This window comes from Xiphophorus hellerii, chromosome 8 (genome assembly GCF_003331165.1).
Source record: "Xiphophorus hellerii strain 12219 chromosome 8, Xiphophorus_hellerii-4.1, whole genome shotgun sequence".
Taxonomy (NCBI): domain Eukaryota; kingdom Metazoa; phylum Chordata; class Actinopteri; order Cyprinodontiformes; family Poeciliidae; genus Xiphophorus; species Xiphophorus hellerii.
This window is the reverse complement of record NC_045679.1, coordinates 3,165,402-3,180,619: the sequence shown is the minus strand read 5'-3', so window position 1 is coordinate 3,180,619 and position 15,218 is coordinate 3,165,402. Positions and strand designations below refer to the sequence as shown.

Genomic DNA, 15,218 nt, shown 5'->3' with positions numbered 1-15,218 from the left:
ATGGGAGGTTGGAGGTCAGAGGTCGGCCTGTAATTCTGCATTAGTGATTTGTCCAGATTGTTCTTTTTTATAAGTGGTTTGATTACTGCTGTTTTCAAAGCCTGGGGGAAAACGCCTGACGAGAGCGATGAGTTTACTATTTGAATGCATTTAACAGTAAAAACATGCCTTGATATAAAAGTAATTGAGCTAAAACAGCTAATCAGCTGGGGTGTGACTGCACAGTGCTCTCTGGAGATGGGCTTCATATTTTTATATTTTTCTAAGTTAATTAATTTCTTCTTTGTGGCTTTGGTTTCTGAGGAATATGTTGAGCTGTTGGTGTGTTTTTATGCACTTGATTGTTTGAATAAAATTCTACTTTATTGTAAAGTTGAACAGTGATTGTTGTCTTGGTTTCACTTTTACACACGGCATCAACAGACCTGGGAAGATGAGAGGTGACAACGAGCAACAGGTAACTTTTTCCAGTCTCAAAAATCCACATACAAGATCAACCAGCAATGGTTGCATTTCAGCAACCATTGCTGACATGAACTCAGGACAGTGCAATTTCAAATCATGACCCAGTTTGTTCAGAGATTCACCACCTGGATGAGTCCAACATCAGAACAATCAACTGTCTCTGTAGTGACTGAATACATTAAAGTCAGTCATTGAAACCCTCCAAAGCATTAAATCACTGTATAATTATGATTTGAAATAAAATGTTTACACATGGTACTCTAGTTGTTTACTTGGTTTTTGTTTTACCCTCTTATTGTCTAAAATCTGTTTTTGCTCAAAACGTATGAAGTTTGCTTAATCAACTCAATCCCACTGCCTGCAGAAAAAGTGGAGAGTTGTAGTACTCTGGTCTGTTTGCCTGACTTAAAACCAGCTCCATTAGCAGGACTAAACTCTTAACTCTCCCCTTGTCACCCTTACTGGAAGAGGGACCAGATTAAAAGTTGAGGGACTGCAGGTCCTTGAACACTCCTGCTCCATGTAAAGGTTTATAGTACGAGGCACTCTGCTGACATCTACTGGTCAAATTGCCAACTATTGCACTTTGGGTTGACCTAAACATCCTATAACTAGTACAAATTATGCTGCTATGCAGACAGTGTAAATGCTCTGATTATAAATGGATGGATGTTTACTGTGGAACCAGATGTCTTGTATGTTGCATCTGGCTCTATAGAATAACTTTATATTGTGGACTTGAACATGCCACCTGACATTAGGATTGGACTATAAATCTGAGTCGATATAAAACTAATCATCTCCACATTTAAAACTGGAAACACTTAAACTGATGCAATTTCTTGTTATTAACTTTATTCTGAACCTGTGCAGAAAATCTAACCTAAGATGTGCTATAAAAGCAGAGTCCCACAATATTTGAGAAACCAAATTTTAAATGTTCGTGAGTTAGGAAATGTATCTGCAATAGAGGATGCTCATCTGAAAAATGTAGTTCTGGTTCCAGAAGTTCTGGTTAGACCTGTTTATAAAATTATCACAGATTTTAAATGTTTCAGAAACCAGGACTGAGATTTTAGTGGTTTGAGTCTGTTTCTACAGAGTCTGCAGAAATTTCTGTTATCAAAGAGAAAGATTATCTTTGTCTTTATTTCTACTCAAAGGTAGAAGTGTTCGAAGACCCATCTCACTGAACTGAACAGTCAGTCAAACACCCATCAGATGATTATATAGTGACAGCTAAAAAAGAACACACCTCAGATCTGAACGTATCTCTGTTTCCAGGTGGACAACGGAGTCACATCCTTACCCTGTCATGTAACTGACACTGTCCTCAATTTCAGGAGGAAACAATTTCAGTTGGACTTTCATTTAAAAAATCCAAAGCATGAATGTCAGGAAATAAGAGAAACAGGTAGTCTCATCAGAAATAAACCTCTAGTTCTCCTTTAATAGATCTAAACTCAGTTACAAAAGCTCTCACACAGTGACAAAACATTAAATTCAGGTTGATTGAAATTAAATCAGGGTTTCAGCCTGGATCAGCAGAACCTCCTCAGCTGATCCTGGTTTTAAACAGAGACTGTCCTCACTCTGCTCACCACACTAAAATAATAATCTATGGTTACACAGGAACTACAAATTAGTTTAATTTTTCTGATTATTTTCTGTTTGTATTTATAGTCTGACCAGTTACTGCAGAATGAATAAAGCAGCTGTTCTGTTTTCTGGGCTCATTTCTCCTCATGATTCCATTATTTTCATCAAGACTTCTATTCTTCCTCATGAAGATTTTATTGTGCTTCCTCTGATTTCATTTCAGACCTACTTTCTGGTTATTCCGCTTTGAAAGAAGAAACTAAAAAGCATGTGAGTTGTGACATCATAGGTCACAATATCCTTGACATTTACTTTCAGTTTTAAAGTCAGTCTGTTGTTCAGATGTTCTTCGACTCTTTTGACCGTTTGAACAAACTGTAAGTTTGCTTTGTTTCCTACTTAAACTTTGTCTTCAGGAACTTTCCTGTTTGTTTTTGCTCTCTGAAGTTTGGAGAACAGATTCACTTTTGATTTCAGCTCAAAGTTTCATCTATCTTCCTTGTTAAGGTTAATTTTCAGGATTATTGATTAGTGATGAAGTGCAATCAAACAACATGAATGCCTGATGTTCCTTGGTTTTTTTCCCCCTGAACAATCTGCTTCATATGTCTATCCTGAAATCAAACTTTGATCAAACTGATTATCAATCTTGCCGAGCCGAGCTTGCAACTTCGCCAAGGTCTGTTCCTTCCTGCCAGAACGTTTCAGGAACTGCAACTGAGCTGTGGTTCTCAACAAGAATCGCTTCCTTTTTGGTTCTGCTCACACAGCATCTGAGTCTGAGTGTTCACAGCAAGGCATTTCTTCATACAAACCGGGCAGCCTCTCAATGGCCAGAATAGTTGATAACATTTCCCAAATTTCAGGATATGTGAGGTACCTCCCAGGCCAAAAAAGCAGAAATCCTGTTATCAAAAATTCAACTATGTATGCATTTAAACGTTGGCAAACCAACAATATGGACAGAGACAGGGTCTTCCTTCTCCCAGGAATCCATCATGTATCCAGATGCAAATGTCCCATGGGGGCCAGAGGGCTGTTCTTTGCCCAATTTTCTCATTGGGATCAGATCCATACTCAGTTTGTATTGAGTTTGCAATTTGGAAGATGTGCAAAGGCTCCTAGAAAGATAGCGCAATACACCGGGCAAAAAGCAGAGCAGATGAGGGAGGTAGCATGAAAATAAAATGCATCCGCTTCACAGAGAAGAGGAAGAGAAAACCAATCCACTATCAGGTTGTAAATATGGTAAACTTTGTGAAGGCACGACCTGTGAAAAGCCGCATATTTGCATCTTTGTGTGAGGAAATGGGAGCGGAGCATAAGACCTTGTTGTTTCATACGGAGGTCCGATGGTTGTCGCGCGGCAAGGTACTAGCCCGTGTGTATGAGCTGCGGGAGGAACTCAGAGTGAATCTGACAAATGAGGGGTCCAATTACGCAAAGCTGCTTGCAAGTGATGAGTGGTGTGCAAGGCTGGCATACCTGGCGGATATTTTTCACCATCTGAATGAACTGAACACACGAATGCAAGGCCGAAATGAAAACCTGCTCACAAGTACGGATAAAATAAAAGGATTCCGCTCAAAGGTGCACCTCTGGCAACAACATGTGGAAAGTGGCAACCTTGAAATGTTCCCACTAACGAAGAAATGGCAAAATGTTCACACTGCTGCACTGTGTGAAATAATAGGTACACATTTAAAAACTCTCTAGGAGAAGATGTCATTTTATTTCTCTTCAGCCTTCACTGAATGCCTTGACTGGGTTAGGGACCCATACAGCTCAGCAGTTGTTGGAAAGAACATGACTTTCCAGGAGCAGGAAGAACTAACTGAACTGAGACAAAATCGTGGTTTAAAGCTCAGCTTTGCTGATCTACCTTTGGACAGTTTTTGGTTGACTGCTGCCAAGGAGTTCCCTGTTCTGGCAAACAAAGCTATTTTAACATTGCTCCCATTTTCCACAACATATCTGTGTGAAGTGAGCTTCTCAAGCCTGGCTACTATAAAAACTAAAAACAGAGAGAGACTGAGAGCTGTTGAGGAAGAGCTTTGTGTGTGTCTTTCTTCAATTCCTGCCAGGATATCAGCTCTGTGTTCATCCAAACATGCACAGGTTTCACACTAAATGAGTAAAATATACAGATATTAACATTTTGTACATACCACTCTTCATATTGTAACAGTGAAATCTTTCTCAAATATTATTGCTTCTCTCAGTTTTCTACAACCTCTTTAAATTTAAGACCACATTGTTGTGCCACTGTTCAGGTGTTCTTTTGAAGTGGACATGTTAAGTGCAATTTGAAATATGAAATATAAAATATGATAAAAAATAAATTTTTGTGTTTATTTGATTCCGATTCAATACACTTTGATAAGAATGACTATATATTTAATATAGGTGGCGATAGAGTATCATTTGTTTACATTTTTGGTTGGTGGTGTGCCTCGTGATTTTTTCAATAAAAACAATGTACCTTGGCTCAAAAAAGGTTGAAAAACACTGGTCTAGTGGACTGATAGTAGAAGTGCAGCAGCTGATGGCAGCTTCCTCTGCCTCTCTGCTGTCTGACTGCATTCACCTGACACTGATATGAAGCAGAGAAGAAGAGCCAATCAGAGGAGGAGCAGCTGATCTTTTTCCAGCTCTAATGATGTAAAGGATGATCAGAGTTGATGTGCAGATGAATGATGTGTGTTTCCTCTGCAGGTGAAGGTAGAAAGTGTGTGTGAGCTGATGTGAATTCAGCAGCATGGATCAGTGTGAGGACAGAGAGGAGGGAGTCCCTCCCTCTAAAACCACTCTGTGTGGGGAAGATGAGAGCCAGAGCAAAGGTCAGAGGTGAGGTCACCATCTCTAACTGTCCGCAGCCCTTTTCACACAGCGTTCACTATATCAGGCCAGAACAGACGTGGTGATGAAGCTGCTGCTGCTCCTCTTTGCTGCTTCATTTAGACTGAACAGATTTAATCATCATGTTTCTGTCAGGATCCATCAGAGACTCAAACCAGAACCAGAACCCAGCTGTGTGTCCTTTAAGAGTGATATGTCAAAGGATGTGTTCATTGACTTTAAATCTCCTGGAGCTCCACCATCAGAGAGGTGAGATGTTTTTAATTGCTGTAAGTGCAGAAACTGAACCAGTATGAACTCAGATGTTCCCAGTTTTTTACATTTATTTATTTATTTATTTATTTATTTATTTATTTATTTATTTATTTATTTATTTATTTATTTAAGTTATGCCCCAGAGCATTCCCTAGTATGTCATAACCTTTAAATTTAGCTTTGCATGCATGTACTCTATGCATACATTTATGTATACACAAACATGCAAATAGATAAAAGAGATAGCGGAAAACACAGAATTACTTATTCTCAACAGGATTTACAGGACAGATTTTGAAAACTCTCATTATAACACCCAGGAGAGGACGGCACATGGACACACCCACATATTTCAATCAATCAACCAACCAACCAACCAACCAACCAACCAACCAATCAATCAATCAATCAATCAATCAATCAATCAATCAATCAATCAATCAATCAATCAATCAATCAATCAATCAATCAATTAATCAGGCACGCTTCATATTAAAATCAGCTCAAAATGCTCAGTCCTCTTCCATGTCCACATCACCTCAGATCTAGTCATCAGAACCTGATGGATGTCCCACACTGTTCTAAAGACCTGTGTGGACAGAGCCTTCACTTCCACTGTCCCCAAGCTCTGGGAAACTGTCTCCACCAGCATCAGATCTGCTGAAAGTTTAGAGTGTTTGAAATCCAAGTTCAGCATCAAGTTTTTAAAATGTCTACTGTGTTATTCTGATGCTACTGTACTTGATCCTTCTAGTTGTAGTAGAAGGACGTGAAATAGTTAAAATTTCGATTTAACTATTTCATTTAAATTTGACTTAATGTTGTTTTGATAGTGTTTTGTGTATATGAATGTTTTGTCACTGTGTAAGTGTCAGACCACTTATACCTTCTGATTGTCTCTGTGTGGACAGATACAATGTGATCTCACTGGTTTCTAAGGATCTACAGGATCCATTTTAAATCCTCTCTATAACATCCAGGAGAGGACCCCACATGGACACACACCCACATATCTCAAACCTCCTTCATGTCCACATCACCTCAGATCTAGTCATCAGAACCTGATGGATGTCCCACACTGTCCTGAAGACCTGTGTGAACAGAGCCTTCACTTCCACTGTCCCCAAGCTCTGGGACACTCTCTCCACCAGCATCAGATCTGCTGACAGTGCAGACTGTTTGATGTGCAACATCAACTTTTTTCATCTACTGAGTGATTCTGGTGTTACTGTAAATCATCTTCCTCTTTCCAACTCCTCTGTATTGTGTTCATGTGATTCTCTGTTTTTCTGCTTCAAGTATTTTTAGTGTGAAACTCTTGGTGATTTACTCTGTGAATACTCCTGGATGAATATTTCCTGACTTCCTAATTGTTCCTGGTTCCTCCACAGAGTGGACCAGCAGAGCTCAGAGGTTAACAGTGGTAAATCTGTCCAGCAGCATCAAACACAGCTGGACACCTTATTTATGGTCTGTAAATGTACATCTACTTTTCTATGGGTTCTTTTCACATTCATCTCCATGCTGGACTTAGTAGATCAGAGGACTGTCAGTCTGTCCAACATCCATCTGGTGTTTGGCTCTATGATTTCATTCTGACATTTCCTTCATCTATTATTCTGTTCCAGCTGCTGGAGGACAACATTGTCACTTTTGTAAAGAAAGAGTTGAAGAAGATACAGAAGGCTCTGACTCCAGATTACCCAGAATGCTCAGAGAGTCTGAGAGAGGATGAGGAGATGTTGGAAGGTGAGGAAGGAGAACAGAGGAGGAGCAGCAGAGAGGCAGTGATGAAAATCATACTGAACGTCCTGAGGAGGATGAAGCAGGAGGAGCTGGCTGACCGTCTGCAGAGCAGTAAGAGGATTTCTACAAAGTTTTGACCTGATGGATAAATCACACATTTACTGATGTCTGAAGAGATGGAATCACATTTATTCAAACCTCTACAGAAGATGATTTTAATTCGTTCCTGATTTAACTTTTTATGTTTATTTAGAACATCTTGCTGCAGTTTGTCAACATCAACTTAAATCTGGTCTGAAGAAAAAGTTCCAGTCTGTGTTTGAGGGGATTGCTAAAGCAGGAAGTCCAACCCTTCTGAACCAGATCTACACAGAGCTCTACATCACAGAGGGAGGGACTGGAGAGGTCAATGATGAACATGAGGTCAGACAGATTGAAACAGCATCCAGGAAACCACACAGACCAGAAACAACAATCAGACAAGAAGACATCTTTAAAGTCCCACCTGGAAGAGATCAACCAATTAGAACAGTGATGACAAAGGGAGTGGCTGGCATTGGGAAAACAGTCTTAACACAGAAGTTCACTCTGGACTGGGCTGAAGGTAAAGCCCACCAGAACATCCAGTTCATATTTCCATTCACTTTCAGAGAGCTGAATGTGCTGAAAGAGAAAAAGTTCAGCTTGGTGGAACTTGTTCATCATTTCTTTAGTGAAACCAAAGGAATCTGCAGCTTTGAACACTTCCAGGTTCTGTTCATCTTTGATGGTCTGGATGAGAGTCGACTTCCTCTGAACTTCCACAACAAGGAGATCCTGACTGATGCTACAGAGTCCACCTCAGTGGATGTTCTGCTGACAAACCTCATCAGGGGGAAACTGCTTCCCTCTGCTCTCCTCTGGATAACCACACGACCTGCAGCAGCCAGTCAGATCCCTCCTCAGTGTGTTGGCATGGTGACAGAGGTCAGAGGGTTCAATGACCCACAGAAGGAGGAGTACTTCAGGAAGAGATTCAGAGATAAGGAGCAGGCCAGCAGAATCATCTCCCACATGAAGAAATCACGAAGTCTCCACATCATGTGCCACATCCCAGTCTTCTGCTGGATCACTGCTACAGTTCTGGAGGATGTGTTGGAGACCAGAGAGGGAGGAGAGCTGCCCAGAACCCTGACTGAGATGTATATCCACTTCCTGGTGGTTCAGACCAAAGTGAAGAAGGTCAAGTATGATGGAGGAGCTGAAACAGATCCACACTGGAGTCCAGAGAGCAGGAAGATGATCAAATCTCTGGGAAAACTGGCTTTTGATCAGATGCAGAAAGGAAACCTGATCTTCTATGAATCAGACCTGACAGAGTGTGGCATCGATATCAGAGCAGCCTCAGTGTACTCAGGAGTGTTCACACAGATCTTTAAAGAGGAGAGAGGTCTGTACCAGGACAAGGTGTTCTGCTTCGTCCATCTGAGTGTTCAGGAGTTTCTGGCTGCTCTTCATGTTCATTTGACCTACATCAACTCTGGTGTCAACCTGATGAAAGAAACACATACATCTAAGTATATATTATTTAATAAATCTAAAATAATTTCTCTCCATCAGAGAGCTGTTGACCAGGCCTTACAGAGTCCAAATGGACACCTGGACTTGTTCCTTCGCTTCCTTCTGGGACTTTCACTGCAGACCAATGAGAGACTCCTACAAGGTCTGCTGACACAGACAGGAAGTAGCTCACAGATCAATCAGGAAACAGTTCAGTACATCAAGAAGAAGATCAGTGAGAATGAGTCTGCAGAGAAAAGCATCAATCTGTTCCACTGTCTGAATGAACTGAATGATCGTTCTCTAGTGGAGGAGATCCAACAGTCTCTGAGTTCAGGAAGTCTCTCCACAGATAAACTGTCTCCTGCTCAGTGGTCAGCTCTGGTTTTTATCTTAGTGTCAAAAGGAAAAGATCTGGATGTGTTTGACCTGAAGAAATACTCTGCTTCAGAGGAAGTTCTTCTGAGGCTGCTGCCAGTGGTTAAAGCCTCCAACAAATCTCTGTAAGGACACAGATTGTTACTGCATTTATTTTTGATAAAAATCTGTCAATGGTGAAATAAATATTGAGTCGTGCTTTATCAGTTTGTTTACTCGTGCATTGTCTCCTCAATGTTGTTAGCAAGCAGAGGATGAGTAAAAGAGAGTCCAGCTCTCTTAGGTGACTAATCATAATGCTACATGTTCAAGAAGCAGAAATTATTTTTTCTGTTGAAGCTGACACTGTATTGCTGCAGCTCATTATAGAAATTAATGTTTCTCTTGCCAGCCTCCTTGCTGGCTGGTGTATAGCAGTCTTTTAAAGCTGGAGACCCAACTATAGAATAAACCAGTTCATAATACATGTATCATAAAGATGTGGAAAATATGATTTTTTTTTTATTTTCAAAAAGAATATTGCTGACTGGAAAACAAGCAAAAATGTTTTAGAATTATTTAATATTTTCATCTGTGTCTCCTCAGACTGAGTGGCTGTAACCTCTCAGAGAGAAGCTGTGAAGCTCTGTCCTCAGTTCTCAGCTCCCAGTCCTCCAGTCTCAGAGAACTGGACCTGAGTAACAACAACCTGCAGGATTCAGGAGTGAAGCTTCTCTCTGCTGGACTGAAGAGTCCAAACTGCAACCTGGAAACTCTCAGGTAAAATGTTCTCCATCCAGGTGAAACCAGATTTCTGTTGTTTACCTGCTTTGAAAGATGATGTAATTATCATTTGTTATAACAATAGACCTGAACACACAATAATGGCTCATTTTCATTTACTCAAGGCTGAAAGAACCAAAAAGAGAGTTATTAAGAAAAGTGGAGATCAGGCTTCGACTGACAGTGTAACTCTGTATTTGACAGATTGCTGCATCCTCGTTGAACAAAGGAGCATTATTGCACATATTTTAACCAGCAGTTGTCAGACTTTCTTAACCATCGTGTGGGAAATGTTGATTTTCATTACTTACAAAAGGAAATACAATTTTATTAATAATTCAATTTATTAATAGGTTAAGCACCAGTTTCTTGTGGTTTTTCCTCTTGTGAAAATGACCAGTTCAGACCTTGGGTTCTACCTCAGTGTTCTCATATTCTCATCATGTGATGAATTGTGTGTCTGCAGATTATCAGGCTGTTTGGTCTCAGAGGAAGGCTGTGCTTCTCTGGCCTCAGCTCTGACCTCCAACCCCTCCCATCTGAAAGAGTTGGACCTGAGCTACAATCATCCAGGAGACTCAGGAGTGAAGCTGCTGTCGGCTGGACTGAAGGATCCACACTGGAGACTGGAAACTCTCAGGTATGGAGGAACCAGCTGCAGGAGCAGAGAAGGTCTGATAGAGGAGGAAGAGGGAGAAATGTCTTTAGTCAGTCTGCTGGGAAACATTTAGTTTGAAGCTGAATAGTTAGCTTGCTAATTAAATATTTAGTTTACAACAATGTCATTTATAAATGAATGGATAACATTTTGAACACCCTTTTGTCTTTTATGTCAGTTTAATAACTCAAATTATCTCTGGTAATTTTGGTTGTGTATATTTTTAAACAGCTGCCCATTTGAAATATAGCAATATTTCACATGGTGCTGAATGAACCTGGGAAACCGACCCATCTACTGGAACCATAATGACATGGTAGTCAGAGCAGCAGGGGGCCAAATATAGCTCCATGTGGAACCAAGAGGTTGGAGAGAGAAAATCAGTTGAAACTGTTCCCTATCAGAGTTCAGTTTGTCTCTCTGTCTTCACAAACCAGGAGCATCATGGGCTGGGCGGGGCTTCCACTGATGGATCTACTGAGAAAATACAAGAAGCTGATTGGCTGATGGACAGGAAGTTAAATATATGAAGATAAATGGCATCATAAAGCAGATGTTATTGCTACTGAAGCAAATGTAGATTTTAGAATAAGTAGAAATGTTTCAGTGACTGGAAGAAAGAAACAGAAAGATGAGCAACATCTAGAAAAGATCATCTATGTTAAGAGAAACAAATAGAGGAACTGATCTAGAATATGTAGCAATAGAGACAATAATAAATTAGATGAAATTAACTAGAGATAATAATTATGAAACTTAGATCAGAATCAGTTAATCCAGGTTAAAGGTCTAGATAATCCCAATGTATCGCTGGCAGCTGAAGGAGGAACAGCTTGTCCTGCTCTCTCCAGTCTTTACTGATAACTTTGCCTGAGTTATTTTTAAAGTGACAGTTTTTATAGTTATATTCACATTTTCAACATCATAACTGGATTACTACAAACCTAAGGACTGGGGGATTTTCTTACTTTTATTTTTACCTTACTTTTCTTCATCTCCAAGTTGAACCAGGACAAAATGCCTCCGGCCGACCCCAAGGACATTAGCAGTATTATACAACGACTTCAGTCTATAGAAAGGAAGATCAAACAGCTGGAGGTGAACTTTTAAATCAATGCTAACTGTGGAAATCAGACAACTCTTCCTCAAATCAACGGAGAGGCTGTACGCCTCGCATCAAGCAGCCCACCCTGGAACGCTCTGGGTGCCAAGCCGAAACAAAAGTCTCACACCGCAGATTCGATGAGGCGACTGACCGGGAGAACCCCTCACCTGAACGAATCAGCGTGGCCGGCTCTGAGCCGAAACCCACCTTCAACCTCAACACCTGCTCCACCAAAGAAAAACAAACAAGCAGCTGCAGCCAAAACGGTTCCACCGACCGCGCTCCCAAGGACAAAGCGACCAGCCCGAGCCTCAAAACATTCTGACTCTGTGGGAATCCCACTGAAAAACAGATTTTCTGTACTCCAGCCTGAGCCTCTGAGTGAAACCTCGCTTTCAAACATCAACAATGAGGCAAGTCCAACACATCCACCCCCCAAAGCTCCAAAGGACAAAGCGGCTACCAGAAAAACGAAAGGTATGCCAAAAGGGCTTATTGTTGGAGATGAGGCAGTAAATGGAATCAGTCACGTTTGCAATCTCAGGAAAACGAGAGTGATTTCTTTTCCTGGTGACACTGTATCTGATTTAACTCGTAAATTTCTTTCGCTAACCACTGATCAGCCAGATATTGAGTCCTTAGTTGTGCATGTTGGAGCCATCGATGTGGCAAAGCAGAAATCTGAGATTCTGAAAAAGGACTTTAATATTCTTCTGAACACTATGGGAAAATTAAAAATGAAGTTATTTCTCAGTGGTCCAATTCCATCACCTCAATGGGGAGACGAAAAACACTCCAGGCTGGACATGATGAACAAATGGCTGATTAAAATCTGCTCTGCCAGCTCAGTGACCTTCATCGATAACCTCTGGATCTATTGGCAGCGCTTTCACCTTTTTGGAAGAGGCGGACACAATCTTAATAAACATGGGATAAAGCTACTCACTGCAAACCTTTTTTATTTTATCAACAAGGACAGCAACGTGATCATCGCTTCAGAAGAACAGGCTCAAGGAGTTCTGACTAGGATGGAACCCTCCGCTTATCAGGAGCAAACCATTCCAAAACAAGCTGATACATCGACTGAAGACGGAGTGACTGGTTCCCTTCCTCCTTCTCCCCACCCTCTCTGCTCACCCACTAATTCACAGGATTCACAAAATACTTATGACGAAATGTCTTCTGGAACGGAGTTTCTTAAATTTACAGATGGAATGAATCCACAGGTTTTACTCAGGACGTCTCTCCTTAGCGCTCACATAGCAGACCTCACTTCATTTAAGCCACTTGACTTTAACTTCCCAGAGGATCCATCACTCTGCGTTTCTGAGGTCGGGGTCCAGATTTTAGCTTTACACCAATCTTACTCCAGAATGTGTCTGGCCCCCCGGCACTGCAGAACATGACATTACCTGTCCGGATCACTACAAGAAAATGTACAAAAAACAGAAATATAGAATACAGCGGTAGTACTTCAAACGTTAGACTGTTTCCCTGCCTAAAGGAACCTCAAACTGAAGAACTTTTGGCCTCCAAGTCACTTAAACTAGCTTTTTTAAATACAAGATCTCTCTGTGCTAAAGCTCAATTAATTAATGACTTCATCACTGAGCATAATATCGATGGTATGTTTCTGACAGAAACATGGTTGAATGACAATAATGAACCAATTATACTAATTGAATCAGCGCCTCCTAACTACAATTTCTTCAGAGAGAATAGAAAACATAAAAAAGGAGGAGGCGTGGCTTCAATATTTAAGAATACCGTAAATAGTAGTAAAATCTCTTTGGGTCACTTCACCTCTTTTGAGTATCTTGGAACTGAGATTAAAGGCCACAAATGAACTTTGACACTAACTTTATACAGAACTCCAACATATGTGGAAAATTTCTTTACTGACTTGAATGAGCTTCTATCTCTCATATGTATTGATTATGATTGTTTAATAATTGTCGGTGATTTCAACATTCATGTTGACAACCCCCAAGACAGAGGGGCAAAAAAGCTCGCTAATATTTTAGAGACTTTTGGTTTAACACAACATGTCAAACAAGCAACACACACTCAAGGACACACACTGGACCTGGTTATCAGTAAGGGTGTGAATATTTCCAATGTCTCTGTAACTGATGTCGCCTGTCGCATCACTTCCTGTTATCTTTGAAAGTTCTTTATCTTTTAACCCACTTGGACAAACAGCAATCATCAAAAAACGTTCTCTCACTGAAAACACAGCAGAAACTTTTAATGAAATCTACTCTTCTTCCTCACCCTTAAGGTGTAATGACGTAGATAAGTTGGTAAATGATTTTCAGTCTAAAGTCTCAGATATTATTGATTCCATTGCCCCAATTAAAATGAAGGTTATGTCTGGTAAAAAGAAATCTCCATGGAGAAATACACAAACAGTTAGATCTGCAAGACAACTCTGCCGTAGGGCAGAACGAAAATGGCGTAAAACTCAACTTCACGTTCATTATGACATCTATAAAGAAAGACTACGTAACTATCATTTAACACTAAAACATACAAGAGAGGCTTTCTTTGCAGATGTCATAAACAAAAACATTAACAATGCTCGGCTTTATTTGCAAAAGTTGACAGAATCACAAACCCTCCTGTGATGTTACTGCCTGATTTCCAATGTATTGCCGCCTGCAACCAGTTTTCCAGCTTCTTTTCAGAGAAAATTCAAAAAATTAGAGGATTAATCTGCACATCCACTATAAAGCCAGTACCAATGCTGTGCCCAAACAAAACAAATACAGGAAAAATGACCCAATTTCAACTACTTAATTATAAAACCCTACAGGAAATTATAAGTCAACTAAGCTCCAGTTCCTGCTGTCTGGATGTTTTACCCACACATTTCTTTAAGAAAGTCCTGCCTGTTATTGTTACTGATCTGATCCAAATAGTAAACTCATCGCTTTCATCAGGCGTTTTTCCCCAGGCTTTGAAAACAGCAGTAATCAAACCACTTATAAAAAAGAACAATCTGGACAAATCACTAATGCAGAATTACAGGCCGATCTCCAACTTCCCATTCATCAGCAAAGTTATTGAAAAAGCTGTGTGTAAACAATTAACTAGCTTCCTAACTATAACCAACCGCTTTGACTCCTTCCAGTCTGGTTTTCGTGCTCACCACAGCACAGAGACCGCCCTCGTAAAAGTGTTCAATGACATCCATATAAATACGGACTGTGGGAGAACCACAGTGCTGGTTCTGTTGGACCTCAGTGCAGCTTTTGACACTGTTGACCACGACATATTACTGAATCAACTGGAGAGTTGGGTCGGACTCTCCGGTCCAGTGCTAAACTGGTTTGAATCCTACATAAAGAACAGGGATTTCTTTGTTTCAATTAGAAACTTCTCATCAAAGAGGTCAAAGGTCACATGTGGGGTACCCCAAGGTTCAATCCTAGGACCCCTTTTATTCAATATTTATATGCTCCCACTAGCTCAGGTTATAACAGGAAATAATATTAGCTACCATAACTATGCAGATGACACACAGCTCTACATTACGATGTCACCAGGTGACCTTTGACCCCATCCAATCACTGAACAGATGCTTAGAACTGTCATGAAGTGCGGGTGTGAGGTGGTGAGGCAGAGGCAGCGGACCCAGGTATGATGAAAAAATGATGATTTAATGAGAAAACTTAGTCCAAACAACGAGCAGCAGGCACATGGAAACACTGACGACACAGAAGCTAACATTGACGAGGACCCGACGAGGAACAAGGAACACAGGTGGAGTTAAATACACGGGAGGGTAATCACAGAACGAGACACACCTGGGAACAATCAAGGGGAGGACAGGACAACGAAGAGACTCAA

General features: G+C 40.6%; 2 protein-coding genes across 2 annotated transcripts in view; both read left to right on the top strand.

Annotated features, from left to right (window-relative positions):
• Positions 1–15,218, top strand: part of LOC116724487 (NLR family CARD domain-containing protein 3-like) — a 638,369-nt gene that overhangs the window by 80,833 nt on the left and 542,318 nt on the right. The gene's annotated exons all lie outside the window — the stretch shown is intronic.
• Positions 1–15,218, top strand: part of LOC116724446 (NLR family CARD domain-containing protein 3-like) — a 69,004-nt gene that overhangs the window by 47,233 nt on the left and 6,553 nt on the right. Inside the window, exons 6-11 of the mRNA XM_032570164.1 lie at positions 5,059–5,172; positions 6,570–6,648; positions 6,807–7,035; positions 7,178–8,966; positions 9,427–9,600; positions 10,070–10,243. Coding sequence (XP_032426055.1) covers positions 5,059–5,172; positions 6,570–6,648; positions 6,807–7,035; positions 7,178–8,966; positions 9,427–9,600; positions 10,070–10,243 — 2,559 coding nt within the window. The remainder of the gene's footprint in view (positions 1–5,058; positions 5,173–6,569; positions 6,649–6,806; positions 7,036–7,177; positions 8,967–9,426; positions 9,601–10,069; positions 10,244–15,218) is intronic.